Source organism: Lynx canadensis, chromosome E3, assembly GCF_007474595.2.
Source record: "Lynx canadensis isolate LIC74 chromosome E3, mLynCan4.pri.v2, whole genome shotgun sequence".
In the NCBI taxonomy this organism is placed as follows: domain Eukaryota; kingdom Metazoa; phylum Chordata; class Mammalia; order Carnivora; family Felidae; genus Lynx; species Lynx canadensis.
This window is the reverse complement of record NC_044318.1, coordinates 10,650,062-10,677,927: the sequence shown is the minus strand read 5'-3', so window position 1 is coordinate 10,677,927 and position 27,866 is coordinate 10,650,062. Positions and strand designations below refer to the sequence as shown.

Sequence of the window (27,866 nt, the reverse complement as noted above, 5' to 3'; positions counted from 1 at the left end):
TGTCCCTGGGCAGGCAGTGCCTCTAATACTAGAAATGCTAGAGGTGATGTTATTGGTAAACAGGCAGGGTCTGTGTTTGTGGAGTCCCTTTTACTTCTTTTAATCTTTCTTTGATTGCATACCTGTATTGGTCGACAACTGGTTTGATACTTAGTTTATAGTTATTTTTATCTTCTTGTTAACTATCAGTGCTTATCAGCTCTGATATAAGCTTATGCAAGGAGAAACATTTCTTGTTACTCATACTAGCATTATTGCTTCTATTGTTCAATTAACCCAGTATTAAGTTAGGAATTGGTTGCATATTTTTGGTATTAAGACCTTATGATCGTATACCAATGCCTGAGCCCTACTAATAGTTTTGATCGCCACATCCCTCAGAGCCGCCTACAGCACACGAATCATATTCTTCTCCCTTCTAGGACAGGCTCGTTTCAATTCCTTACTGGAATTGGCCTATCCGGCACAGCCTCCTCCAGCCCCCAGGGTCAGCAGCGCCACAGAGGAGACCCTACCCCCACCTGTGTGGTTCAGAGTAGGTCCCGGGTCCTGTTCTTGGCTCCCCAGGCCCAGCTATTACTTCGTGGTACCTAACACAGGCTGTACTTAACTGGATGGCTGACTTAGAAAATCTTCATTCTTCATGGTCTCACCTTGAACACAAATGCAAGATGGGGGGGGGGGGCGGGTGTGCCTCTGTCATGTCCTCTGCTCTATGCCCACGCCTGGTATACATTGGGTGCCCAGTAATGGTCTAGGTGAATAGGAACCTTCAATGAGGGATTTTGTGGATGGTATTTTGATTCTACAGGGCTAACGACTCAAAATGGGATTCTGCTCCATTTCGGCTGAGGTTGGTTTGAGCAAATTCTGGTTCCAGGCTCTCCTATGAAATGGGGGAATGACCTTTCTGGAAATATTCATGATGTGTATATTGAAAGTTGACCTAATCCCCAACTGCTGAAAAAGAACACAGAGAAGCCAACTGTGAGTGGGCCATCTAATTTATAAAACGTGATCATTTTTATTGTCATTGTAAAGAGGTGTGTCTCAACCAGATTGTAACAAAATTACCACAACTTATTCCAAAAGAAAACTTTAATATAAGAGACTTTAGAAAATTAAACACATTTGTTTAAAAATTCTATTGTGTAAACTTTAACATAAGAGGGTAGTTAACATACTATTACACATTTCAGAGCCAACCTGCGACCTGCTAGCCCCACTCACGTCCAGACAGTGCACGAGGCTCTAGATACGTTGCCGTCTTACCCCCCTGCAGAGGGCTCACGGGGACCCAGACATTGGGGGTCCTTCCCCCAGGATGTGACGGCTCCTGCATTCCGAGATCTCCCTCCTCCGAGACATCCGTGTCTACTAAGGTAATCAGAGTGTTGTACCAAATGACTACACCAGGGGTGGTGCCACTAAGGCTGTGGAGTAAAGCCATCCTTCCTAGGATGAATCCTTGATCATAAAAGCTCCTCAGGAGGTCCACATCCCCTCACTCCTGGACACTCCTGCTCTCCAGGCTGATTTCAGCCCCTCTGGGTGCAAATGTGCAATCTGCCATTTTGTATCCTTCCATGGCCCAGTCCCAGTTTTTGCAAGGGCCTTCCCCCTGCATGGCCTCTTGATGGTGATCAAGAATCTTCAAGGTGGAGGAGTGGCCACTCCACTTAATTCATCGAGGTGGGAAGCAGACCGGCCCTGGTTCCAAGGGGAAGGGTGGTACCTGGGCAGGTCGGTAGTGGTTTTCCAGTTATATGATGAAGCATTCATGTGCCCCCAAGAACTGACCCCCTGGGCCTCAGGACACTAGTTCAGCCTGTTCTACCAGTGGGTGTGCTCATCCATGCTGTAGGCTCAACCGTCTTGCAGAGAAAGCGGGTTTCTTTTTTCCGCTAAGGAAACTGATTCAGGATGGGGATTGGGATTTAGACACAGAAGTAAAGACCCCTGGGCCTAACTCCCAGCTATCAAAAATCCAGCCCGTACCCAGCAATGGCTCAAGGCTGACGGCAAGGGGTGAAACCCGGAGGGGAATGGGTCAGGGGGCATCGGGGCAGCGGCAGGGTGAGCCTGTAGCTGGTCTGCTCTGAGCAGGGGCTGGGGGGTGGGGGGACCGGTGTTCCCCCCCCTCTCGCCTCCTGAGCCCGTAGCTGAAGTTGTATTTGAGAAACCTAATCAAGACCACGTGTTACAGAAACATGGAAATGAACTTTCTGGCACAGAAGTGTTAGATAAAATATACAGTGCTACAATTGTGCAAAATTAGCACAGAAGCCAAACCGAACAGCAAATATTTAATGTTCGCTTTAATGAAACAATGCGAAATACTTGGAAGAATGATCGCCGTGCGAGACCTTGCTCAGGAGCAAATGCCTGCCTGCGGGCAGCCCCTGCGGAGTCCTCCACGCGTGGCAGGCCCCAGTGAAACGCTGAGGAAAGCTCAAGACAATTACTGCCTGCGGGGTTGAGAGCGAGCCTGAGGTGTGACCCTTCGGGGACGCTTCCGGGCCAGCCTGCTGTTCCTGCGCAGGCGGGGCCCTCGCAGTGTCTTTCTCTGGCGGAAAAGGGAGCCTGTTCTCTGCGTCAGGTCCACACCCCGGCAAGGCGAGTTGTTCCCGGGGGAGCGGAGCCCCTCACGGGAACGGGCTCTGCCCCTGGTACAGAGGGGCCAGAGGCTGAAGCATAAAGGCTTCTGGAAGAGCCTGGTGGGCAGGGTGGCTGCCGGGACCTCAGAGGATAAGGCCTGGCCTCCGTGTGGGGGGCTGGCTGGTGCCCCACGTGAAGGGGAGGGGGTGGAGTGGGGGTGGGGTGCGGTTCAAGGCCTAGAGACCTGGGCCTCAGGCTTGCAAACTGTCCCCTGTGGAGCTGAGAGAAAAAGGGGACACTTAGTGTGACCCGGGTTCTGGGAGCTGGGCAATCAGGGTATTCTCTGAGCAACTGGCCTGGTGGCTCTTCGTTCCTGTTTCCTGACTCTCGGCCGCAAAGTGGATCAATTACCAGGCCGGCCGTGCCTGTCGGCTCTCAGCATGGGCCGCTGCTGCTGTATCCAGCCTGCGGTGTGGACAGGTTGGGCCGCCTCTTGTTTTGAAAGGCAGAAGCCACACCTGCCGGTCGGTGCCAACTCCGGGTGGTTCTCCGGACCAAGCCTCCACGGGGCCAAGCCACGGAGCAGAGCCCGGCGTGTGCAGTCACACCCTGTCCACAGACCATGGCCCGTACCCCTCCCTCTGTTCCCATCTCGTGCCAGGTGTCCTAATACGATGGGTTCCGTCTTTACACCTCAGTCAGGTGATCCCTCTGTACCCAGAAAGCCCTCACATGTGCCTCGTTATTGGTGCTAAAGGTAACGGGACAGAATGTCCTCTCCCAGGGGAACACTGCCGCCCCTTCCTCGGATTCCACCTTTGGAGGCACCAAAGGATCTTACTGGATCCAGGAGACAGGAACGATTTCTGGTTCTTTCCTTCTGACAGGGCACGGGGCTGAGGGGGGCTTGTGCATCCGATCCCAGCCTGCACCGGCCTGGACCCGGGTCTCTGGTTCTTTCTCCAGGAACCAGAACTCCACTGCTTCTCCCTCCATCCCGCCTCACCAGACAGTAGGGCAGGGGGTCCTAAGCAGCTGGATAGACTGAACCACAGCCGAACATTCTCCGTGACTCCAGAGTTAAGGCTCGGAGGAGCTGCTGTCGTGTGTCACGTGCCTGTCTGAACCGAAATCAGAGGCGGTGGTCTGTGTGTGGGGCCCGTGCTCCATGAAGAGTTAAGCTTTAAAAGACAGGGATTCTCTTTTTGTAAATAGAGGCTGAGTGTGTAAGTGTTTATCCAGGCCTGGCATCTGTCCGTACAGTTCAGGGCACTTGGATCCCTGCACAGAGTGTCTAAGCCTGTTCCTGGGAGGGGTTTTAGAGAAGGTGAGGTCAGATTTACACGCAGACTGGTTTCAGGTCAGGTCCCCACCAGGCTGGGTGATCCGAACCCTTTGCCCGTGGGTGGGGATGGCGGCGTGGGGTGCGGGGCGGGGGGTGGTCAGACACAGGGGGCTCCACTCCGTATCTGATGCAAACAGGGGACAGCGCAGGGGTGGGTTCTGCTCCCAGGCCGGCAGTGCAGGACCGTCCCTCTGTGGGCACCACACACCTGCCTCCAACTGACCTAGGTGGAGGCAGGCCGGGGGCCGCCTGAGCTTTCAGATGGTCCCCGATTCAGTCCACGAGGACTCCGATGGCACAGCAAGCGACGGGGGCCACCTGGCACCGTGGGGGCTGGAGGTGACAGCAAGGCATGTGCAGGGGGCACACTGGCCAACAACACCCCGTGGTGCCATTCGGGGACTTGGCGTCTCAGGGCCTCTGAACCCCCAGGAGCTGACGGCGGGGCCCCTCTGGCTTCCGACCGCCGTCAACAGGGCGTTCGTTCTGGACCGGGGCCTGGCTCACCTGGCTGAACGTCCCCTCACAAGCGGTTCGGGCCCATCGGCTGCCCTGCAGAGCTGTGCGTCCACGGTCTCCGCTTCCTTCTGGCGAGCAGGGGGTTGCGCGAAGACCTTCCAGAGTTCCCCTCCACCGGGAAAGGGCTCGATGCTTACCGGGTGGCTTGCCAAGTCTCAGGCTGACTCGAGCAGCCCCAGGAGGCGGACTTCGTCAGCCTTGCACTGGCCATTTTTCACAAACACCTCAAGCCCCATCTTCCTCCTGCTCCGTCTCACATCTGGTCTAGTATGTCAGCATTTCCCCCCGAAGGCGCAAGCTCCGCGTGACGATACGCACCGGCTGAGCATGACAGTTGTGTGATTCCGGGCGTTGACACTGTGAAAGGGCTCTGGTTCTCAGGTGATCTGATGTGGGAGCAGTGGAGCGTGAGCCGGGCAGAGCTGCTCCTTTTCAGCCCCTTCCCCACTCCGCCCCAGCCCACGGGGCCTGCTCTGAGATGGGGGAATCAAAGAATCCGGGCCGGGGGCACCAAGAGCACGTGGGGGGTAGAGAGTCCGGCACGAGCGTGTCTTTAGGGAAGGACCACGATCTGTTCAGAGTGGACACGGTCCAAGTTCGCAGGGAGCCACGCTGAGCACCACGGGGCCCAGGTGCTAGGTGTGCAAGGCCCCGGGGCCACAGCCTCTTCCACGATGGTTCGCAGAACGGAATGTCTCTCATGACCTCGAGGCCTCTTGGCTAGTGAGGTCAAGGCCCTGGATTCTGGCCAGCCCAGGGTCCCTGGGTTGCTGCCGAGGGCTGGCCCAGATGGTGGAGGTGCCACCAAGCCCACGGAGGTGCGCGTGGGCCCGGGGCGGCCTCAGGTTTCCTACGTGGGCCGGTACGTCCAGAAGCCAACCCAGGAAGGCAGGGAAAGTGCCGCAAGCAGCCCAGTTCAGCATCGCTAAGGGCTCCTTCACAAGGAGGCCGCGTCGGCCACTGCTGGCCACGGGGGCCACAGCAGGTTGTCTGATGACCACTGGTGGAGAGCGAAAGGGGAAGGGTGAAGACCTCCGGCTCTGCACCCCACGTGTCCAAAGGTTACAGCAGGCAGTGACATTAAAGGAAAAAGGGTAATAACAGTCCTTCTAATTCCCACGTGGGAAAGAGTCAAGACAAGGTTTCTGACCCAACGGAATCTCAGAGTTGTGCACGTCACCCAGCGGGCTGCGAGCTCGACCTGGCGCCCACCCTCCCGCTGCCCCGCGCCGGCCCTGGGAGAGCGTGCGTGTGGCCGTCCAGCGAGGAGCCTCCTTGCCCTCTGAGACTGAGCAGTTTAATTAGGGTCCTGGAGCCGGTGGGGAGTGTGAGCTCCCTGGGGGGTCACCGGGTGGACATGGCTGTCACTCCAGGGAGTAAGGGACCAGCCGCTGCGGCCAGGCCGGACGCAGAGCTGCTGGGGAGAGGCAGCTGGCGCGGCACATAGGGCCCGAGTCTGGGATGCTGCTGAGGTCAGAGGTCGCCGCTCTGGGGCTCCACGTTGCGTGTCTCTCTGGGGTGACCTCGGGACAGCTTGGGGAAGCGGGAAGCCGCTTTGGGTCGGCTGTTCTTGGTCAGTGGTTCTCCGGGAGGAGTAATGTCGCTGTAAGACAGAGCAGGGGAGAATCTGATTAAGTCAGGGCTTCCAAATGCAAACGGCTCCAGGCGGGGCGTCCAACCAGCGGGGTGTGAGGACGGCAGGAGTGGTCTCAGAGGGGACAGTCGCTACCCAGCTCTGGTGAGTGCAACAGGGGAAATGGAAAACCCGGATCATGCGCATTTTCTTTTCTTCAAAAGCCCCCGAGCGTTAGGTGTGCGTCCAACTAGCTTTGGGGGGGGTTAGCTCTGGCCCCAGTTTGAAGGCTGTGAAAGAACAGGCCGGCCGTGGCTTTCCTCCCCCGTCGTCACTGAAGCGTGCCCTGGCTGGGAGACGAGAGAAAAAGAAAATGCTTTGGAGAACATTGCATTTAACGTCAAGGAGGGTGTAGCAAAAACGGGCGCTTCTGGTGGAACTCATCCTGAGAGAATAACCCGGATTTAGACCAATGTCTAATTATGAGGACGCGCCTTACGGTGTTGTGTCGAAGAGCCAACGAGCCACCAGAGTCCAACTTGGACAATTACTTGGTTTCAAATGGTCTATGTGACAGCAGGACAGCAGAAGCGCTACAGACTGGGGAGGACGGGTCATGAGGACCCAGGACGCAACAGGAAGGGCGTGCGACCTACCAGGCACAGGAAGAACCTGCGGGATGTGTCGCTTTGTCCCTCTGTTCTGTGGTTGAGCACCCATGTGGGCGGGACCCTGTTCGAGCCCCTGCAGCTACAACAGTGGACAAAACCCCCAGGTCCCGGGGGAGGTGGACGTTACACCTAAGATAAGTCACAGAGGTGGCCAGAGCAGCAATGGGCAGGAGGCTGTGGCCCCCAGGAGGGCAGGAGCTGCCCGAGAGGGTGTGCGGGCCCAGGCGGGAGGCTCTCGGCTCCCGGGGACAGGGTGGAGGGCTGTGAGGTGGCCCCGCCTGCAGGCTCTCGCAGGGGGAGGCCACGGTCCGGATGCACTTAAAGTGACCCCTGTCTGCCAGGTGGAGGGGGGACTTGAGGGGTCCAGGCTGTGGCCATGAATGCAGAGGTGGAGAACTCGGTCTTATTTCCTACGGTTCTTGTAACCTGTGACCCCCTACTTAGTGGCTTTAATGCAAAATGTACCGTCTTATGGTTGTGGAGGCTGTACGTCCAAAACGGTCTCACGGAGCTCAGCAGAGAGCGGCGGCACGGCTGGCTCCTTCCGGAGGCCCCGGCCGAGAGTGCTTCCTCGGTGCTTCCAGTTCTTTCTCGCTGCTCAAAGGACCTTTGCGATCACACGAGGCCCACTTAGGCCCTCTGCCTTTTTCAAGACCCTTAACCACATCTGCGGAGTCGCCTGCACCGCGTAAGGGGACACAGTCCTAAGTTCTGGGCACTGGGACGTGGACATTCTTGGGGCCACCCTGTCTGGCAAAGACTGAGATCTGAATAGTGGAATCATTAAGATTTGGTACTTGAACAACAGTGCTCTCTGAAGGGTGAGCTTAAGCTGGTCAAAAATGAGAAGAAAAAACTTCTATGGTACACATCTTACTGGCACAAAATACCTGCAAAAAAACAGGCTGAGATGAAACTCAGGTCATGAGCCTCCCTGTGCCAGCACCTTTCCAGATGTGTGACCTGGGTCCCCCCAGACTCTGCAAGGGAAGACCCCCCCATCTACCGAGGAGCACAGAGGCTCAGCAGGACCGAGGCCACCCAGGTGTAGGTGGCAGACCCGGTCAGCCGGGCCCCATCTAGATGACTTAGGGGATGGCTCACGTTCAAAAAGAATCTGCCTCTGCCCCCGGGGGTCCCAGTGAGTTCTGCGCAGTCTCCCAATTCCTTCCTGCCAGTCGGCACTGGTCCTGCTTACAATGATCTGATTGTCACGCCTGTTCAGGGACATAGGCGTTGTGCTCAGTGAGAAGTCCCTTGTTGAGGACAACATCTCCAGGACAAAATGAAAACTTCCCTCGAGTGTCTCCCTTCTCCCTCAGGAGTCGGGGGGGGGGGTGGGCGGGTGGTGCTCTGCTCTGTGTGCAGAGGGAGAGGACACACACGACCTTGAACAAGGGTGAGCCGTGGCTCCTCATTCCTGCGGCCTGGCCATCTGCTTAGCCACACGACCCTCCTTCAGAAGGACATCTGGCCATAGGACCAAGGGCAGTCTGTCCTTCTCTCTCGGTATTACCTGAGTTACCAAAAGGCCTCTTTATCCCAGAAGGCGCCTTACATGATGGGTAGAAGATGCTGGAAAGAATCGTGGCGCTCACTGTTCAGGAGGACTTGGATATAAATGTCATTTGAAACTACCCCCCCCCCAAAAAAAAAAAAAGAAACTACCCCCCCACCCTGCCCCTGTTCAGGATCCAGGGTCCCCGTTCAGGGTCCAAGTGGCTGCCCCTCGCTCTGTGGCCACCGTTATTGGGCACGACATGCGAGGGAGGGGTGAGTCCTGCCAGAGCCTGTTGGCCCCGAGGTAAGTGACTCTTGGGAGGGAGAGTTACAAGTCAGTAGGAACATCATTCTGTCCAGAAATGGTATCCGCTGTGTGGGGACACAGGCTAGCCTTTGGCATTAGGGCCCGGGCTGGGAGGTCCCAGTCCTGCGGCCCACGGGCAGGGTGCCTTGCTGTCTGAGCCTCGTTCCCCTACCTGTCACAGGGGGATGAACATGTGGCCGTCAGGATGCTGTGGCCAGGAATGGGGAGTGGGCCACATGGAAAGCCACAGGCTGGCTGCATTTCTTCAGGCAAGTGCCTTGTTCTCGAACCTTAGCTCCCAGGACACACTAAAGGTGGAGCTATTTTGAGAGTTCCAGGGACAGTTAGCCACTCTGACCACGTGAGTTATGTTGCCAGATACTGTGCTAGGTAGAAAGGGGCCCCCAGCCCCACGTGGGACAGGCAGGGCGGACCCCGGAGAAGTTGCCCCAGCAGGGGTAAACACAGGGTGTTCTGAGCAGGGCACCAGGCTGGCTCATCGCAGTGGGTAGAGGAGGAAGAGCTGAAAAGGATGAGAAGAGAGTTGTGTGGTTCATGGTGCAAAGGGCCCTGGGCCAGGAGGGGTGGGGTGGGAGCCCGCCAGACACGGCCAGCTGCTTCTCCTCAGGAGGCAGGATTTTCCACGGGGCTGCAGTGAGGTATCACTGGGATGATGCGCGTGGCCTCTCAGAGTTGCCGCTGGGGCTGAGGGCCTGACCGTGAACGTAGGTGGGACAGGGGCCAGACTGGGGCCAGGGACAGCTCCATCCTCAAGGCCACAGCAAGCAGTGACCATGAGCTAAGCCGCACTGCTGGTTGCGATGGGCAGAAGCTTTTGCAGTGACTTCCGTAAACCCAGGGCCGTGGAGGCCGCTGGAGGAGGGCGGCTGGCCTCATACTGAGTGTGTGACCTCCGGAGAAAGTACAGGGGGAGCAGGAAGCCGTAGTAACGGCTGGGGAGACCGAGAAGCAGTTGGATAAGAGCTGGCAGCCCCTAAGGCCACAGTTTTTGTAGGTCAAAAACTGTCCCAAATAGTTTCCTATACCCGTTGGCCATTTGCACGTTGTCTCTGGAGAAATGTCCACTTTAGTGCCGCGATGGTCCTGTCACTGGGGAAACGCAAATGAAAACCACAATAAGGTCTCGCCTCACACCTGTCAGAATGGCAATTCTCACAAGACACCGAGTTTCGCTGAGCAAGTGTGGGCCCGGAAGCCTTGCACGCTGTCGGTGGGAGTATCAAATGCTACGGCTGCTACGGGAGACGGCATGGAGCTTCCTCGAACGATTATAGAGGGAAGCACCGCATAGTCCAGCCATCCCTCGGGGTGTGTACCCGAAAGAACTGAAATCGGGATCGTGAAAAGGTATCTGCACCCCCGGGCTCGCGGTAGCCTTACGCACAACAGCCGAGACCTGCAAACGAGCTAAGTGCCTGCGGCTGATGAATGGATGAAGAAAACGTGTACACGTATGACGGGATGTCACTCAGCCTTAAAGGAAATTCTGACCCATGCGACCCCACGGACGGACCCGGAGGACATTATGCGAAGTGAGGGGAGTCTGCAGAGAGTACAACTCCACGGGATTCCACTTACAGGTGGTGTGGAAAACGGTCACAGTCCCGGAATCAAGAGTGGAACAGCAGTTTCCTGAGTGCGGAGTTAGGAAGCAAACCCGGATCCTTTCTAGAGCCCTTAGCTGCAACACTGTCCCTGTGAACCCCCAAGAACGTACTGTACTCTTAAAACGGAGCAGGGTAGATCACACGTTCTTACCACCGTACAATGATTTTTATGTCGAACACTGGCAATTGAATAGTATGGGAAGACCGGAGACGGTGGGTCTGTTTCACCCGGGAGGAGCAGGGGGTGCGGTGCCTGGAGCACAGCTGAGCTCCCTCTGAGAGGGAAGGAGGGCTGCCCACTCCCTGGGTCCTTTCCCTTGAGAGTGCTGGGGCCAAGGTTGTTGCACAGGCCAGTCCAGGGAGGCGGGAAGCCTCACACTGATGGAGACCCCCTGAAATAAGGCAGATTACTGCTGGTGCTACTGTTGTTTTTACTTCATTGATTTTGAGAGGGAGACAGAGCACATGAGCTGGGGGAGGAGCCTGATGCACGGCTGGAACCTATGAACCATGAGATCTTGGCCTGAGCAGAAGTCAACAGCCAGATGCTTAACTGACTGAGCCACCCAGGTGCCCCAAGGTAATCTTTTTAGACATACTTCAGCATGAAGGGGTGTCTCTCCTTTGTTCCGCGTCTCCTGGGAGACCATGACCTTGTCCCCTTGCCCGGGTAGAAAAAGCAGGGGACCTGGGGACAGAAATCTTGCACTGTATCATTTACCAGCTGGACTACCTGGACAGGTCACTGATGCACCCTGGGATTCCGAGTCCCCTCCATAAGCTGGATCACAGTAAAAACTGCCATTCAGACAAGTGAATTACAAAAGGAGCCAAAATCTGAAAAGACATTTCTCCAAGGACAATACCCAAATAACCCAGAAGCACGCGACAAGATGCTCAACGTCATCAGCTTTCGGAACGCGCACATCCAAACCGTAATGAAGTATCACTCTGCAGCCCCAAGGTGGCTGCAACAAATGTTGGGGAGGATGTGGAGAAAGCAGAACCCCGCTACCCATCGGCGCGAATGCTAAGTGTGGTGGCTGCTTTGGAAGACGGTCCAGCCGTTCCTCAAGTGACTGCAGTGACCGCAGGACCCGGCAGCTCTCGACGCTTGCCAAAGAGAAACGAAAACACGTCCGACGCAGAAAGCTGGACGTTGAGCGTTAGTCAGAATGGCCAAAAAGCGTCAACAACCCAAACATCAGCAGAATGGAGAACGTGGCCCAGCCGTACAAGGCAGTGTTGTCACTCAGCTGCAGCAGTAATGAAACTGAGTGACAAGCGGCAGAGAACTCTGCTCCAGAACACCACCGCGGCCACGGGTTCGGAGAGCGGCAGATGCAAGGAAAGGACTCTGACGTTCCTTTTCCTTAAAAGTAGAAAATAAAACTCCCCCGTGAACGACGTCCCCTCTCTACTAGCAAGTAAAGTCACAGTGTGATCAAGGAGGAGGAGCTGAGGCCCGGAGTGTTCTGCACAAAAAGATCTTGTTAAAATTCTTCTCTTCCTTTCGCATCCCCACAGGACCCAGTTCACTCTTACACCTAACAGGAGAGCGCGTGGGTCTTGCCAGTGTGGGGTCTTTACTTCCTTATGCCCCTGTGTCACGGAACACCTAGGAATCCGTGTTGCCCCCCACGCAGGGGGCACGTGCTAACTGACCTCTCAGGCCAAACAAAACCCCTTGGGGGGAGAGGGGAACGGGGCCGCCTCCATGCGGGACGCAGCAGGGCCAAACCTTGCAAACGCCTGCTGCGATGGATGCCAGCCTCCAAAGTCCGCGTACTCGGTGACTCCCTTCGTCCAGACAGCGCGATCTGGAGAAACAGGAAGCATGTGGCTGCCGGGAGCCGGAGAGATACGGGCTTCCTTCAGGACGTGATAAAAATGTAATTTGTGCATGCTTGAAGTGCCTGAATTGCATGGAACATGAACTACATCTCAAGGCTGTTTTACAAAACGGCACAAAAGAGTTCAAGGAAGGACGCTGCAGGACCCTCTCTGGCAGGTCTGTGTGACAGAGCACGACACCGTTCTGGGTGCTTGATAAAAGTCCCCTCCTGCCACCTCCAGCAGGTCTCATCTCGCCTCGGACAAGACGGCTCCCAGGTCCAAGTGGAGTCCCGTCCTTCTGGTCCTGGTGGAGCCATCCTGGGGTTCACGCGGGGATGGAGTGTTCCAACCAGTGGGCGGGAGGCCAGGGACAACATGGTGGAGAAGCTTCCTGCCCCCGGCCCGCAAAACGTGGACTTCCTGGGCCAAAGGGATGCACTGTCATGGAGACGGGGAGCTCTGTGGGGACATCACATCCCGGTGACGGACACTGTGCACCTGGCGCTCAGCCGGAGCCTGGCCCAGGCCCTCAGCTGGAAGGGAGTACTGCTGGTCACCCAGGACACAGCCCAGATGTCCCCCACGTACGTACTCCTTGACCTGTAGGGTCTTCTGGACCTGACGTGTCCCCTTGGCAAACCTTTCAGAAACTCCCTCTTCTGCTCCCGCTGGCTACTGTCGCGGCACCAAAGGAATCCACGTCTGCGTGAGTAGCACCTGCCGGGAGCCCTAGGATTGCCCGTTCTTTTTAATAAGCCACTGGGGTGCTCCACCGTGGCATCCTAGGCCCCAGCACATGGGTGCCATCGATCCGATGGTCTCAGCCGCTCATCAGGGAAAAATGGCCACTGAGAGAGATTTGCTTTTCATTTCGCTTATAAACCAAGTGTAGAGACCCGGTCAATATTCCATTTGCTGGGAGCTGCCTTCCATAGCTGGGGGGTGGCTTCGCATGGCCGCTGCCACGCTGGACCCTGGAGCACTTGTGGGATTGAGCTGTTTGCTGCTGAAGCTGTGGCCATTTTTTCCATCTGGAGCATTTTTAATTTCACTTACTGTATTATCTGTGACTGGCTCTTTTTTTCTTTTTTTATCTCATTACGACTCTCACAGATATCCTCCAGTTTTTTCAAGTCTAATGAGCATCGTTATGACCATGAAATTCTCTACCGACATATGACTTGTATCCATCTCATCTGTGACTCTGTGCTGTGCTTTCCCCTGGGACGTAGTCTTCTGTCTCCTCCGGTCCAACTCTGTGTCCCATGTGTTGGAATGTCAGCTACATCTCGTGCTCTCGGAAGTAACGGTCTTAGGAATAAGGGGTGCTGCAGGCTTTGCAGTGCAGGGTCCCCTGGCCCCCAGAACCCGGCGCTCCGAGGGGTGTTTCCTCTGCGAGCTGCATGCACCTGGTTTTGTCCGGGCTGCTGCCTCCTTCAGTCCAGTCACCTGCAGAGGCTCTCCTGGCCTGCTGGGGGCGCTGTTGGGTCCCAGGGCATGGCGTGCACTGTCAAGGAAGTCTGCTTCCAGCCTCCACAGGGCCTGCCCCCACTGCCACCTGGGTGAGGCCCCGCAGAGCACGGTGTGGCAGACGTGGTGTTGGCAAGGTGTGCACCGGTCTTCTGAGGGAGGGGACCCGCAGCACGGGGACTGGGGGCAGGTGACCGGAAAGGGCCCATCTGCCGAAGCGCAGGGGGGTGAGGCTCGGCGTAAGCAAGTTGGGTGGTGGATGCTGGCCTCTCACTGGTCCCAGCAGATGGTCCCGTGTGGGGGTGGGGGACAGAGATGGCACTCGCCAGCTCCTTTGTTCCTGGCGGATCCTCCCTGGGACCTGCTTTGAGGTGAGTACATAACTGCCCCCCGCCCCCGGCAGGCCCCAGGCGTTATTCAAACTGCTGCTTCTATGCCCTATTTCCGTGGGCTGTTTGTCCAGTTCTCTCTTTAGGGGTGGAGACTCCGTTTCCTGTCTCCCAGAAGCTGGTGATTTAAAAATTACGGGCTTTAAACCCCTCTGGTTTTAAAACTCCCAGAATTCAGCACATACCACTTTCAAAGCCAAAGGTTACGGGAATTCGTCTTCCTCCTTCAGGCTCCCTGGTGTGACTGTCCATTTCTTGCCCTTCTCCACAGCCGCTGCCCCCTCCTGACCGTGGACAGCAAGGGCCTGTTTCGTTCCCCACCACGTCGCTGCCCTTTGCTGTCCTCTTTAATGCATCGTCTTCTCTGCCAGTACCCGCAGAGTCTGTGGGTTATTTAGGCTGATGTGCCGTCCAGTTGTACCCATGGGACAAGGTAAGCTTAGGGTTTTCTAACTCCACCACCTTCCCGGCGTCTCCTCCAACACCTCCCTCAAGCTGGGGTTCTCCACCCCGGGTACCCTTAAGAATCACCAGTGGGACACAGAAATAAGAAGTCCTATGGCACCGAGCAGGGCTTGACCTCTGTCTTACTAGACCCCTTCCGGGTGGATCCAGTGCGTGCGCCACGGCTGAGAGCCACAGACTGAAAGTAATCAAGTCACTTGGGGGTGATTCTGCAAACTGGAAGAGTGGCTAAAAGGAGAACTGTTCCATTTATCCTTGAGGTCAAGGGCAGGTATTGTGGTGAGATGGCAAAGTGGTTGAACGTCTGATTGTATCTGGACCTTCTGGAGAAAGAATTTTAAGCTCTCCTTGGAGGAGGGCAGATCTGAGCACGGTCCGTGAAGGTTGGCGGGTATGAGATCTGCATGGCTGGTGAAGATTTTCTGGTGTTTTCCTGGCCGATGTGGGCCCTGTCTCACCATTCAAGACCAGATCAGGACTCATCCAAGGAACGAGACGACCATCAGAAGACGAAAAGGCTCTGTTCCCCTCACCAAAATGGCACTTTGCTTACAGGGATGCCTCGCGCAACTCAAGAGGAAGAAAGGCTTAGATCGTTCTCTATGGTGCCCCCAAGCCTTTCCACCTCGAGGGTTCAACTCACGGTTTATGTGCATTTCAATATAACCAGCCATTCCAAGTTTCTCTTACAGCTTTCTCTCAAGTCTTATGAAAATGCCATTCAAATAAGAAGCATCCCACGTATAAAGAGACAGTGACTCCATCTTCCTGAAAAAGGTAAATAAGGCAAAAGATACTCGTTCTCCGTCTTCCTTATCTCCACCCTTCAGCTTCAGTATACTTTGGGACTAAATTATTTTCTTGAGTAAGAAACACAAAAAGTGGTGCAAAATAAAAAAGCATGCAGAGATAAACGTACGAAGTGAGGCTTCCCACCCCCATCCTCCAGGCCACCAGTTATTTTTCAGTGGATCTTTCTAGAATGATCCATCGCATATAGAGCATGTACATAAAGACAAGTGAGGGTGTGTGCGCGTATATACTGTTTGCTATTTTTTTTTTTTAATATTTTTGAGACAGGGAGAGACAGAGCATGAACGGGGGAGGGGCAGAGAGAGAGGGAGACACAGAATCGGAAACAGGCTCCAGGCTCTGAGCCATCAGCCCGGAGCCCGACGCGGGGCTCGAACTCACGGACCGCGAGATCGTGACCTGAGCCGAAGTCGGACGCTTAACCGACTGAGCCACCCAGGCGCCCCTGTTTGCTATTTTTAAAAGTGGAAACGTATGCACTGTGCTCCTGCTTTTTCCCCTGAAAGACGTACCGTGGCGAGTTTTCCATCCCACCCCAGGCAGGTCAGCCTCAAGAGTCTAGGGATCGGCAAACTTCTGAGTGAGGTCAACATTTCAGGCTCTGTGGGCCACTCCTGTGACAACTACTCAGCCCTTGGAGCGTAAAGACACCACAGACAGTCCGTGACTGAATGTGTGTGGCTGTGTTCCAGCACAATTTACAGAAATTGTGGGGTGGGTAGGATCGGGCCGGTGGACCACACTCTACAGCCAGGGAGCAGCTGTATCCGTCCGTGGCTGCACGACACCAAGACGGCACGGCCTGCCGGCCCCAAGCACGAGGACCAGCAATGGGCCCTCTCCTTTAGGAGTATGTGACCGCCAACAAAATCATCTATCACCCAACACGTCTCACGCTCAACGCTGGAACAGACTTTGCCTGGTGACTCTCCTGTCCCCCCTGAGCATCACCCAGGACACCAACATGCCAGCCCCCGGGATCACCTCAGGCTGATGCAAGCCGTTTTTGTTTTTAGAGATGGTTGTGGAGGTGGAGAGCTATGAAGATGCAGGAGGCAGGGGGTAGCGGACACACCGGCCTTAGGGCTGGGCTCCTGGGACAAGGAGCGAAACCCTGCTCCAACCCCTTCCCAGCTATGTGGGACTCAGAAGACACTAATGCTCAGTAGCTTCGGGGGGTCTGGCACCCAGACATTCCAATGGCACAGATGATGACAAAAACTGTTAAGGTCAAGGTCCTACCCCAGGATTTTCCTATGTCCCCAAGAAACCATCATTTAACATAAAGCCGAATGCTAGGATTAATACGCAGCTATAGGTGTGGACGTAAGTCCCAAGATATTACATGATCTGTCCGTGCTCGCCCCTCTGGGCCCTCCTCTCCTTGTCCTGGCTGCTCCTTGTTGAAATGCCTGCCCAGATGCCCTTACAGGGCCCACTTCTCCCTTGTGAGAAGTCGGCCCTGACCCCTCGCCGGCAGGTACAAACGCCTGTTCAAGTTTCTGCCCCCAAGCAAACCAAGGCCCCAGGAGAGCAGGGCTTCCCTGGTCCTACCGCTGGCTGTGCCCAAGCACCTGCTTGCCCACACTGCTGCTCCAGTGAGACCCGGCACCTTCCGGAAGCATACACGGCCAGAGACGAGTAAGAGCCGGACAGAACCAGGCCCACCCTGAGTCCCCCAGGGCTGAGCCAACAGCGAGGCTCATACAGGGCGGTGGAGTCCAGGAACGCCACCTCTCCCCAGCAGCGCCCGGTGGGGCTGGGACCAGACGGGCGCTGGGCCCCGCCCAGTGTCCTGGCAAGGTCATGGGGCTGGCTGGCTGGGTGGGGGCTTCAGTTCAAGCCACCTTGGAGAACTTCTCGTGGGCACCAGACGGAAGTAACTCCCAGAGGGCTCACCCTCAGGGCACACAGCTCTGAGGGGAGGGAAACTGCAACCAACCGTCGGTACGCGCCCACTGGAGCCAGGCGGCAATGGCACAGTCACTGCGGCATGAGGAGGTGCCAGGGCTGGGCGAGGGCCAGCCGGGCGCGGGGCCGTGGGCCTCGGAGCGCTCGCTGAAGGGAAGCGAACTTCTGAGCCTGCCGTGTGGCTGGCCACATGCCAGGCCTTAGGTCTTGTTTAACTGAGGAAGCAGACCGCCAAGGGCAGGTCTCCGCTCAGAGACGGAGGGACCCGGGCCAAGTTCCCCAGCCCCTTGTGCCCCCCTCCGTTAGGTGACGGGAGGGGCAAGTGAGTTAACACAGCTGAGGTGCCGAGAGCAGGCTCCGCCCCACAGAGGTTTAAGTGAGATGTTCCCGCTCCCACCTTTAATAAGTCCATTTCTAGAGGACGGCCCTGAGGCTCAGAGAGGACCCGCAGTGAGGGGCGGCCCATCTGGGCACAGCGCCCGCACTCCCCGCACAGTCTCCCCTGTCCCGGCCGTTTTTCCGGACGCACCGAGTCCACGCAGCCGGCCCCACGCGGCTCGAGGAAGAGGAGCCGCCAGCCTGGGTTCAAATCCTGAGGGACCAGGTGGCAGGGACTCCCGCACCCTGAGTGTCAGGCCCCTCGCTTCTTCAACGGGGCTTAAAAAGCAGAGCACCCCGCGTGAGTGATCGTCCAGAAGGACTGAGAGCAAGGAGAGCAGCGGGCCTGGCCCTCGGCCGGCAGCACACCAGCCGTGTTTCGCCGGAAAGCAGCCGGGCAAGGTGCGTTCTGCCCCGGAGCCCGAGAAGGGGGGACTTTCCAGGTCAGGCAGAGAAGGAGGTCTCTGTGCCGCCCTCCTACGCGTAGAGCGGGCAGAACATGCCGCAGCCACACTGCGCTTTTAGCCCTGGCGCGACAGGGCAGCCCTCGCTGCCTTCGGTGGGGGGGGGGGGGGGGGGGGCGGGGTGTGAAGAGGGGAGGCGGCAGGGGCCAAGAAGGCCCGGACGCTGGGGTCAGGGGTCAGGCCTGGAACCTCAGGCAAGTCCCTTCCCCCACAGACCCATGACTTGCTCCCCTGGGAGCCGGCAACGAGGGTAGCTACCTTCCGAGGCTGCGGCCGGACCCGAAGGGGCCAGGGCAGCGTCTCCTACGGGTCCACAGATGGGGGGTGGGGACGGGAAGGAGGCCCCGGAGAACGGACAGCTCTGATGACCACGGTCACTGCCCCAATTATTTTGTAACGGCCACGCATCCGTTCCATTTTCAGCCCCACCCCTGCTCACACAGCCGTGGCTGCCCGGAGCCTGGGCCCGGAGAGCGGGCTCCCGTCCCCTCGGGCTCGCCAGACCGGGGCGCTGCTGGCGGTGGGAGGAAGGGGCGGCCGCAGGTGGCACGAGTCCCGCACCGTTGGACCTGGGGTGGGGGGAGCCTGCCTCCCCCGAGGTGAACCAAGTGAGGGACTGAGGCGCAGGGTGAGGACACGGGGAGGTCTCCCTCCCCCTAAGGTCCAGCCCTCCCTTTGCTCCCTGGGCCATTTTCCTGCCGTCTGGACTCGGCCCAGCCCGGGGTCGTCCTCTGGCATCGGAAGGCCTTTGGGAGCGCCGTTCCATGGGCAAGCCCTGGGGAGGCCTGGTAGAGGACAGGACCTTTAAGGTCTCGGAGGCCCCAGCAGAGCACCGTGTGGTGGTGACACCACCTAGTCTGAAGGATCCCGCTGCTGCGCTTTGAAAACCAAACGAGCCATTCTGAGAACGGTGGGCGGGCCCCGGGCCGGGGCAGACCAAGCTCCTCGCGGAGGTGACGGAAGACGAGGCGCGCAGCTGTGCGGAAAGAGCTCCGGCCACACGTCAGACACTGTGTGCGGCATCGGCGGGAGGCCGCTGGCTATCCCGGGGGTCCGAGATGGCACCTGTGAATGGGTCCTGGGCACGGAGGACCAAGGAAGTGGAAAGGAAGGTCGCCAGAGTCCCCCTTGAGAAGGGTGTCAGCATCCTGTGACAGAAGAGGCTCGCGGAGGGCGAGGACCTGCCCGGGACGCCCAAAACTGGAAAGGGCTGCCTGAGTCCCAGACGCAATTCCCTTCCACACGTCGCTGCCTCCTGGACACAGTGCAGAGGATGCTCCCGTCAAGGGTGCCGAGATCCGGTTCCGTGTGCCGTCCTGCCTGGTGCACCTTCCCCTGGGGCTTCTGGGTGGGGATTCGTCTTGAAACTCCCGGGCTCTTCCTCCTCCGTCCTCTCTGCTGCTCCCTCTCAGGGCCCGACTTCTACAAGGCGGGCGGGCGGGGGTCCGTCCCCGTCTCTTTCCTCAGCCACTTTGCCCAGGCTCCTAGCATGACGTGCCACCAACACGCGGTGACCCCTGTAAGTCGGTTCCCAGCCCAGACCTCCATCCTGAAGGTCGGGCTCTTACACTGAGGGCCCTTCACCATTTCCCCTGGGATATCTGACCAGCATCTCAGGTGTAACGTGTCCCAAGCCGCCTCCTTGACTCCCCCATGGCCATCCCCACTTTATAAATGGCAACTGTCTCCTTCGTGTCCCCTACACCAGCCACCGTAGCACCGTCCTGATTCCTCTCTCTTCATGCCCCTATCGACCCAGTGGCAAATCCCGTCCTCCCTACTTCCAGAGCACCTCCTGAATCAGTGCTGTCTGCCCGCACCAGCCCGGCCCAGCCGCCCTCTCCTGACGCCCCAGTGGCCACGTGATCCTCCACGTGGCCTCTCTGCTCCCTTCTCGATCCCACATCCTCATTCACAACAGAGCTCTTCCCTGCGGTGGCTCCCATTTCACTCCACGTGGCAGCAGACGTCTTCCCTATGTGACTGGGCCTCCTCCTTGCCTCCCTGACTGCCCTGCCTCTTCCCCCTTGTTCACTCTGCTCCTGATCCTGGCTGCCTGCTGTGGCCAAGAAAGCTCTGCCTCAGGGCCTTGGCACATGCTGTTTCCTCCACCTGACACATCCCTCAGGTCTCCACACAGTGTCAAACTCTCCTGGTGGCCTGCCCCGGCTGTATGCAACACCTCCCCACCAGGCCCCTTCCCCAAGCACCCCCATGGGATGTCTTTGGCCATTTTATTTTTCTCCGTAGCAATTACCATCTGACATATCCCCCTTTACTTCTTCATTTAACGTGTCTCTCCTCCACTAGAATATGCCTGAGGGCAGGGACGTTCATTCACTGCTGAGTAAATACTAGTATCTGAAATGGTCCCAAGTAGGCACACGGCAGTATTTGCTGAGGGATGGTTGGACGGACGGAGGACTCTTGCTCTGGTCCACACCTGCTCACGTGCTTCTAGGGCTGCAGGCTGCTCTCCCACCCCAGCCCCGGGTGCACGGGTGCAGCGGCTGTGCCTCTCCCTGGAGCCCTGGCAGACCGGGGTGGGGGGGGGGGGGAGAACTGCCTTAGCCCGGTCTTACCTTTTAGAGTTTAGGCTAATTATCTCTCTATATTTTACATATTTTAAGGCAATCCTAATAATTTATATTTAAAATTCCTGTTAACAAATGTACATGCACAGAAATAGGTGCTTAAATGCCTCGTTTCTCATTGAGTTTTCTTGGTTTTCCAGTCAAAATGATCGCTTTCACGGCAGGGGTTCTACGTGTAGTAAGACGTAAAGATTCCCCCCTTAGTTCTGTTTACAGTGACCCATCTGTATTTCTAGGTTGCTCGCATTATGCTGCTTGGGTTGAACCAAGGCTGGAAAGGGGGGCTTCGTTTCTCCTCCACAGAGCTCCACACCGACCCCGGGCCGGGTGGTTCTGTGTTCCCTGCGTCAATCCCCACGGCCACGTTGTGAGGTCTGGGTGATTAGCTCCTTTCTGTGGATGAAGAAATGGGAGGCACAGAGGGAACACTGCCCAGGGTCATGGAGCTGAGAGACTGACTGGGAAGTTGCCCCACTTTCCACTGTGCACGTGCAGACTGGAGGCCAAAACGACAAACTTCGGTCCCCACCAAAGCATAGGTCTCGCCCTTATTGTCAAATTCCCCCAAATACCTGGGCTGCTCAGGCTCCCCAAGGACTCGCCACTTCCTGATGTTTCTTTACTCAGAAGCGACTTGCACCCTAAGGTGGTCACAGACCTCCAACCTCTGCCTCCTGGCAACCAGCCAGACCCGAGACGGCCTGTGTCCTGCTGAGGCTGGAGGAGGCAGCCAGGGGACTGGGAGATGACCTGGCTGGCACCTGCAGGGCTTTGGTGGCTCAGCTGGACAGAGGGGGGGGCCTGTGTCTGATGAGGAAACCGGCCCAGGAGCCCCCAGGCCTCGAAAGAGGAAGGGGGCTTACCTGCCCTGGCTCAGGGGCTCGTGGCCGCTCCCTGTGATGCTGGCTGTGCCAGGGGGCCGCCCCCAGTGCCGTCACAGCAGGAGGCAGGCAGACCCCTCCCCCGACTGCTCCTCCTGCCCCTCCCCAAGCCTCCAGGCTGACCCACAACTCCCTGCGGCCAGAGACGGCTGGTTTGGTCTTAGAGCCTGGCGTGGTGCCTGGGGCCTGACGGGGGAGAGGAGTCGCGGCGAGGAGTTTTAAACGAAGGAATGAATCTCCAAGTAGAGGGACCGCAGGTCTCATTTTCACCCTGGCACCCCCGGCACGGCTGTACTGATGTAACACAAAAAAGACTTTACATCAAAAAAGGTACAAGAGACGAGGAAGGCTGTTATAGGTTAAGAAAAGGTTCAATATAGCAAAGAGACGGAACAGTTACAAACATTTACCCATCAATAACGGTCCACCAAAATATGCCAAAATGGACAGAAGTCAAAGGAAGAACCGTTCTACAATTATAGGTGAAGACTTCCGTATCCACTGTTAATCATGCACAGAATCACCAGACAGAAGTAGAGGCCCAAACAGCCAACTGACAGATGCACACAGGACCCCACCCAGCAACGGCCAATTCTTAAGTGCACGAGGGATGTTTTCCAGCGTAGACCGTATGTTAGCTCACAGAACAGATCTCAAGCGATTTAAGAATTATCTTCTCTGACTGCAACAGGATGAAGTCAGAAATCATGAACAGAAGGAAAACTGGAAAATTCACCTATTTGTGGAAATTCAAACGCTCTTAAACAACCTGACGGATCGAAGAAGAAATCCCAAGGGACATCAGAAACTGCTTCCAGCTGAATGGAAATGAAAACACACCACACCAAAACCTCTGGGATCCAGTGAAACCAGTGCTGAGGCGGAAGTTTACAGCTGTGAACACTTGCCTTAAAAAAAACAGATCTAAAATCGACAACATAACTTTACACCTTCAGGAAGCAGAAAAAGAACAAACTGAACCCACAGTTCGCAGGAGGAAGGAAATGATAAAGGTGAGAGCAGAGACAGACAAAATAGGGAAGGGAAAAGAAGGAGAGAAAATTAATGAAACTAAAAAAGTTGGTTCTTTGAGAAGATCCACAAAATTGACAAACCTTTAGCATGATGGACCAAAGGGGGGGAAGGCTCAAATGACCAAAACCCGAAATGAAAATGGGGACATGATCACTGATGCTACAGAAACAAAAACGAGGGGCGCCTGGGTGGCGCAGTCGGTTAAGCGTCCGACTTCAGCCAGGTCACGATCTCACGGTCCGTGGGTTCGAGCCCCGCGTCGGGCTCTGGGCCCCTCCCCCGTTCATGCTCTGTCTCTCTCTGTCCCAAAAATAAATAAACGTTGAAAAAAAAAAAAATTAAGAAAAAAAAAAAAAAGAAACAAAAACGACCATGAGAATGCTGCAAATGACTGTGTGCCATACGTTGAATAACTGAGACGAAACAGACCAATTCTTGGTAAGAGGATGGGATCAGTGATCCAGAGTCTGACAAAGGCCAGGCCTGCAGCTAATGGCTTCACTGGGGAATTCTGCCAAACATTTAAAGGACTAACGACAGCCCTTCTCAAACTTTCCCCAAACATCAAAGAGGAGGGAGCACTTCCTAACTCCTTCTACGAGGGCAGCATTGCCCTGGTAATGAGCTGAAGACACTACAAGAAAACTGAAGACCAGTATCCCTGATGAACACTGATGCCAGATTCTTCAGCAAAATACTGGCAACCTAAATTCAGGAGCATATTAAAAGGATTCTACACCATGATCAAGTAGGATTTATTCCTGGATTGCAAGGATAGTTCAACAGACAAAAATCACTCAGTGTAATATACCACATTCCCAGAATGAAGGGGGGGAAGTGATCATCTCAACAGATGCAGAAAAAGGATTAGACAGAATGCGACACGTCTGCAGCAAAAACACCCTTGATTTCCGAAGCACAACCCGGTGCCTGGCCATGAGGTAACCCTCTTAGCAGCCCCAAGAGGGAGGATGTACAGTTGTGTCCACGTTATGGAGCAGGTAACTGAGACCCAGTAAGGTCCAGTGACCTCCCCCTGCGCACAGGCCTGTTGAGCAACAGGACTTAGACCACGCGTAGCAAGTCATGCCCGTGCCGTGGACGGTAATTATCACGGAAGCAGCAACAGAGATGGCAGGAGTGTGCACCACGTTCACTATGGGCCAGGCACTGGCCCGGGGTCAGGCCTCACTCCAGCACAACCAGGCATGGGCTACTGATAGCTGCATTTTACAGACAAGGGATCTGAGGCCAGAAGAGGTGAAGGAACTCGTTCTAGGGCCGGAGTCCCCCGGCCCTCGGTCACTGTCCTACACTGTCTGCCAAGGTGAGGACCAACCTCCCTCTTTAACGTACACACCTGAATCATAAAGCCGTCCTTCCTTGCGCAGATCACCCTGGAGGACGTTGCTGCCGACTGTTCAGTGCAGAAGTTGGCAAGCTTTTTCTCTACAGGGCCAGACAGTGAGGAGTTTAGGATGCAAAAGTCATACAGGCTCTGATACTCATCTCTGCCATTGCCATGTCGCAGCGGCCATGGACGGTATATAGTGGATGGCCGTGGCTGTGTTCCCATTAACCTTTTTCAAAATAAGTAGCAAGCCAGATCTGGCCCCCAGGCTGTAATCTGGGGACCCGTGGTTTAAATTTTTTTGTTAACATTCATTTATTTTTTGAGACACAGAGAGAGTCGGAGCGTGAGTGGGGCAGGGGCAGAGAGAGAGGGAGACACAGGATCGGAAGCAGGCTCCAGGCTCTGAGCTGTCAGCACACAGCCCGACGCGGGACTTGAACTCATAAACTGTGAGGTCATGACCTGAGCCGAGGTCGGACGCTTAACTGACTGAGCCACCCAGGTGCCCCATGTGGACCCGTGGGTTAGACAATAATGCGGCCAGTTTTGAACCATCCGATCTTCTTTATTGAGGCTATGAGCTGGGTGAGGGCCAGTCTGGGCTCAGAGAACAGAAGAAAACGGCCTGGTCTTTGCTTTCTTTATGTAAGGATTCTAGAGGAAGGGGTCTCCTCAGTCTGTTGGAAACTAGCTTCTCCAAAAACCCCCTGCTGGCCAAGGCCCTCATCACCTCCAACTAGGAGCTGAGCGCTGCGCTCTCAAAACACGCCGCCTACAGGAGGGCACGGGCTCGCTCAAGGTCGCCAATCAGTCCCTGAGCTCCGGCAGCAAAAGTCCCAGCGAGAAGAAGCCAGGCAGGGCGCGCCGGGACGATGACTGGGCACCTGCCGTGTATCAGGGGTTGCTGCCACCTGTGCGCAGTGGGAGTCCCTGTCACGCCCTCCTTAGGGGGCTGCAGGCCCTCCGTGTTTAAAGGGATGCACTTGGTAAGCCAGTTACTCATGGGAACTCTATGAAGCTACTTGAGAGCAGGGGCTGCCCCCTTGTCATCTGCCCCCACCGCCTCTTTTTCTGATCGTTTGTATTTCTCCGAAGGCTACCGACTGTCTGTGCTTAGTAACTCTTGGAGGAAGGAGGGAAGAGCGTGCCTGGGCCTTAGAGTCTCGGAGAGCTGGCTACTGAAAGCCAGTTGTGTTGCTTCCAAGCTGTGCGAACGGGGGGCAAGTTGCTCAACTTTGCCGACTCTCTGTCTCGTCTGTGCATAACATCCAGAGGCTGGCCACGATAGTGTCTAACAGCTGGTGACTCGTACCAGGGACTGTCCACACAAGTTGGGTGACATCTCGCTGACCCCAGGATAATTTGCGTAGGAACGATCTGTCGTGACCTTCCTCGGTTTCTGGATTTCTGAGCCTGCTCGGCACTCTCTACTCCACTAATCCTTGGGACTTGCGTAGCTCTGACGTTCTACAACAGGATTGCAAATGAGCTCGTTACCACCCTTCCCTTGGAAGCCGTGGGCATCTCGCCAGGGAGGCCTTGCCGGATTCCCTGCCTGAGTCCCTGCTTTGGAGTCTCGGCTGGGCCACTCACCAGCTATTCGACCCGGAGCAAGTCGTTACGCCTCTCTGGGCTTCATTTTCACCGGAAGCGGGGTAAGGGAAGATGATGACCGAAACAGTTCTCTTAAAGCCGTTAATGGGGATCTCTCATGAACCGCTGACCCCAGGGTCAGTGAGGAACAAGGAATGGAAACTGATGAAAAAATTCCTGCTGGGGTCACCTGGGTGGTTAAGCATGTGACTCGTGATTTCGGCTCAGGTCATGATCTCACAGTTCAAGGGATCAAGCCCGGTGTCAGGCTCTTTGATGACAGCACAGGGCCTGCTTGGGATTCTCTCTCCCCCTTTTTCTCTGTTCCTCCCTCTTGTGCTCTCTCACTCTCCAATTAAGTAAATGAGTATTTAAAAAAATTCCTGCAGAACAAATGAATCCCTTAATGGAATTGCCTCTGCTGATGTGAGCAGTTCCTGTGGCTTTGGAATGTGGCAAGGCAGCTGGGTCTAGACTCCAAGGCCTCCGCTGGGAACTCATGGTGTGCCCAGGGCTTAGCCCCTTCCCACCTGCCTTGACCCCGCCCCCTCTCCCCAGTGGGTCTGTTCCTCACCCTTAACGTGAAAGCCCTGGTTCTCCCTGCAGGGATGGGAGAGCTCCTGACAGGTGGTAAGAGGACCTTCGTCCTGGACGACTCTTCCACATTCAGAGTCTCTCCAGTGCCCAGCCCACGGGCTGGGAGAAAACTCTACGGCAGCAGTCACACCTGGGGTATCTACAACCCTAGGCAGCCCCCTGCAGCCCCCAAGTTCATTAATTCATCCTGGTGAATACAACCAGACTGCCTTGCCAGATAGAAGACGCCTGCTAAGGAGGGCTAAGGCCTACTTCCCGCTCCGTGAGGAGTGATGAGTCGGGGACGTGCAGAAGATTCCAGCCCAGAAGCAAGATCTCGTGGCTCCCTGGGCGTGGATGCCCGGCCCAGAGGCATCACAGGCTTCTTACACAAATGCTTGCTGGGGTAGCTGGCTGTGGCTTGACTCACAGCTGGAGGACAGACCCCCAGAATGGACACGTGTGTCCACTCCCCTTCTCTCCTTTCAGGGGACGGCCCCCACTGAAACCACGTTCAGTCCAGAAGTTGAGAAGTGGCTGAATGCCCCACCCCTTCAGCCCAGAGTTGGCAAATTTGGCTAACGGGATTCCATTCTCCAGGCCACAGTCAGACATGGGCTCAGAGACGAGCCGATGACACAAGGCTTTGGCCCATCAGAAACTTCGCTGGAATCTTGGCTGGGCCTACTGGGAAGGATGTGATGAGTAAGTCTTCTCTAGACTCTGGCTGGAGCCAGTGAGGGGGTGCGCATTCTCAGGACCCGCATCTGCAGGCTCCATAAGGGCCACAGTTCTGCCAGATGGAGGACACCTGCTTGAGAAACGAAGGTCGACAGTATGTGAACCTCTGGATCCAGCCACTGAAGCTACACTATCCCTGGGCTTTGCAGTTATGTGAACCAATCAATACTTCTCTTCAGCGCAGGCTAATTCAAAGTGGGTTTCAGAAATTTTGCAAACCAGAGTCCTTTGAGACACACAGCATGCTTCTGGGATCTTTAGAGATGCAGACAGCATCTTGAGTGCCTGGCATGGGTCGAGACACCTTACTAGGTGCCTTTCTCCTATTTTGCCATTTAGCTAATAACTTATTTTTATTTATTGTTTTGAAGTGGTTTTTATTTTAATGTTTTTATTTATTTTTGAGAGAGAGAGACAGAGCACAAGCGGGGGAAGGGCAGAGAGAGGGGGAGACACAGAATCCGAAGCAGGCTCCAGGCTCCGAGCTGTCAGTACAGAGCCCGACGCGGGGCTGGAACTCGCAAACCGTGAGATGATGACCTGAGCCAAAGTTGGATGCTTAACCGACTGAGCCTCCCAGGTGCCCCCATTTTTTTTGAAGTTTTTTTTTTAATGTTTATTTATTTTCAGAGAGGTAGGGAGAGAGAGCGAGCGAGCATGGGAGAGCGCTAGCAAGCTGGGGAGGGGCAGAGAGAGGATAGAGAGGATCCCAAGCAGTCTCTGCGCTGTCAAGGTGGGGTTCAAACTCTCACCTGATGGGAGCGGTAATGGGGTGTCAGGACAGCCAAAGGACACTCTGTGAATCCAGAGACGTGACCAAGGTCTGCACTCAGGAGGGAGGTTTAAAACTGCAAGAGGGAATGGTTACAGCCTGGGGTCCCCCAAGTCACACTGATCTGGTGTGAGATACAGGCACCATCACTCACTCAGTATGGATCTTTGGCCAAGTTCATTAGCCTCTTTGAGCCTCAGTTTCTTAATCTGTAAAATGGGCCAAAACATGGTAATCACTCTCATAGGGAAAACTATAAAAACTAATGAGATAAATCCGGCAGTCACAAAGTGCTCAATAAATGCTGACCACCATAATAGTAATATCCCCGTTACTGAGCGTTCACTCCCTGACATAACGCATGTTCACAAAGCATATCCCTTCTCCTCATGCACAACTGTCGCACAACCTTTGGTGGAGAAGACACTGGAGATTCCAGATCTGGGTAAGATG

At 55.8% G+C, this 27,866-nt stretch overlaps 1 protein-coding gene and 1 long non-coding RNA gene across 3 annotated transcripts in view; one reads left to right on the top strand and one right to left on the bottom strand.

Annotated features, from left to right (window-relative positions):
• Positions 1-27,472, top strand: LOC115504179. The gene is made up of 3 exons (XR_003965614.1): positions 1-78; positions 10,273-10,284; positions 27,463-27,472. It is a non-coding gene; the product is annotated as an uncharacterized LOC115504179 (long non-coding RNA).
• The window catches only part of SNX29 (sorting nexin 29), a 501,802-nt gene continuing 474,926 nt past the window's right edge, over positions 991-27,866 (bottom strand). The window contains exon 21 of one of the 2 annotated variants that reach the window (XM_030300939.1): positions 991-6,065. In XM_030300939.1, the coding sequence (XP_030156799.1) occupies positions 5,936-6,065 (130 nt within the window). In that variant the 3' untranslated portion in view covers positions 991-5,935. Of the gene's footprint in view, positions 6,386-27,866 lie in introns of both variants that reach the window. The other variant, XM_030300942.1, reaches the window with a different exon arrangement.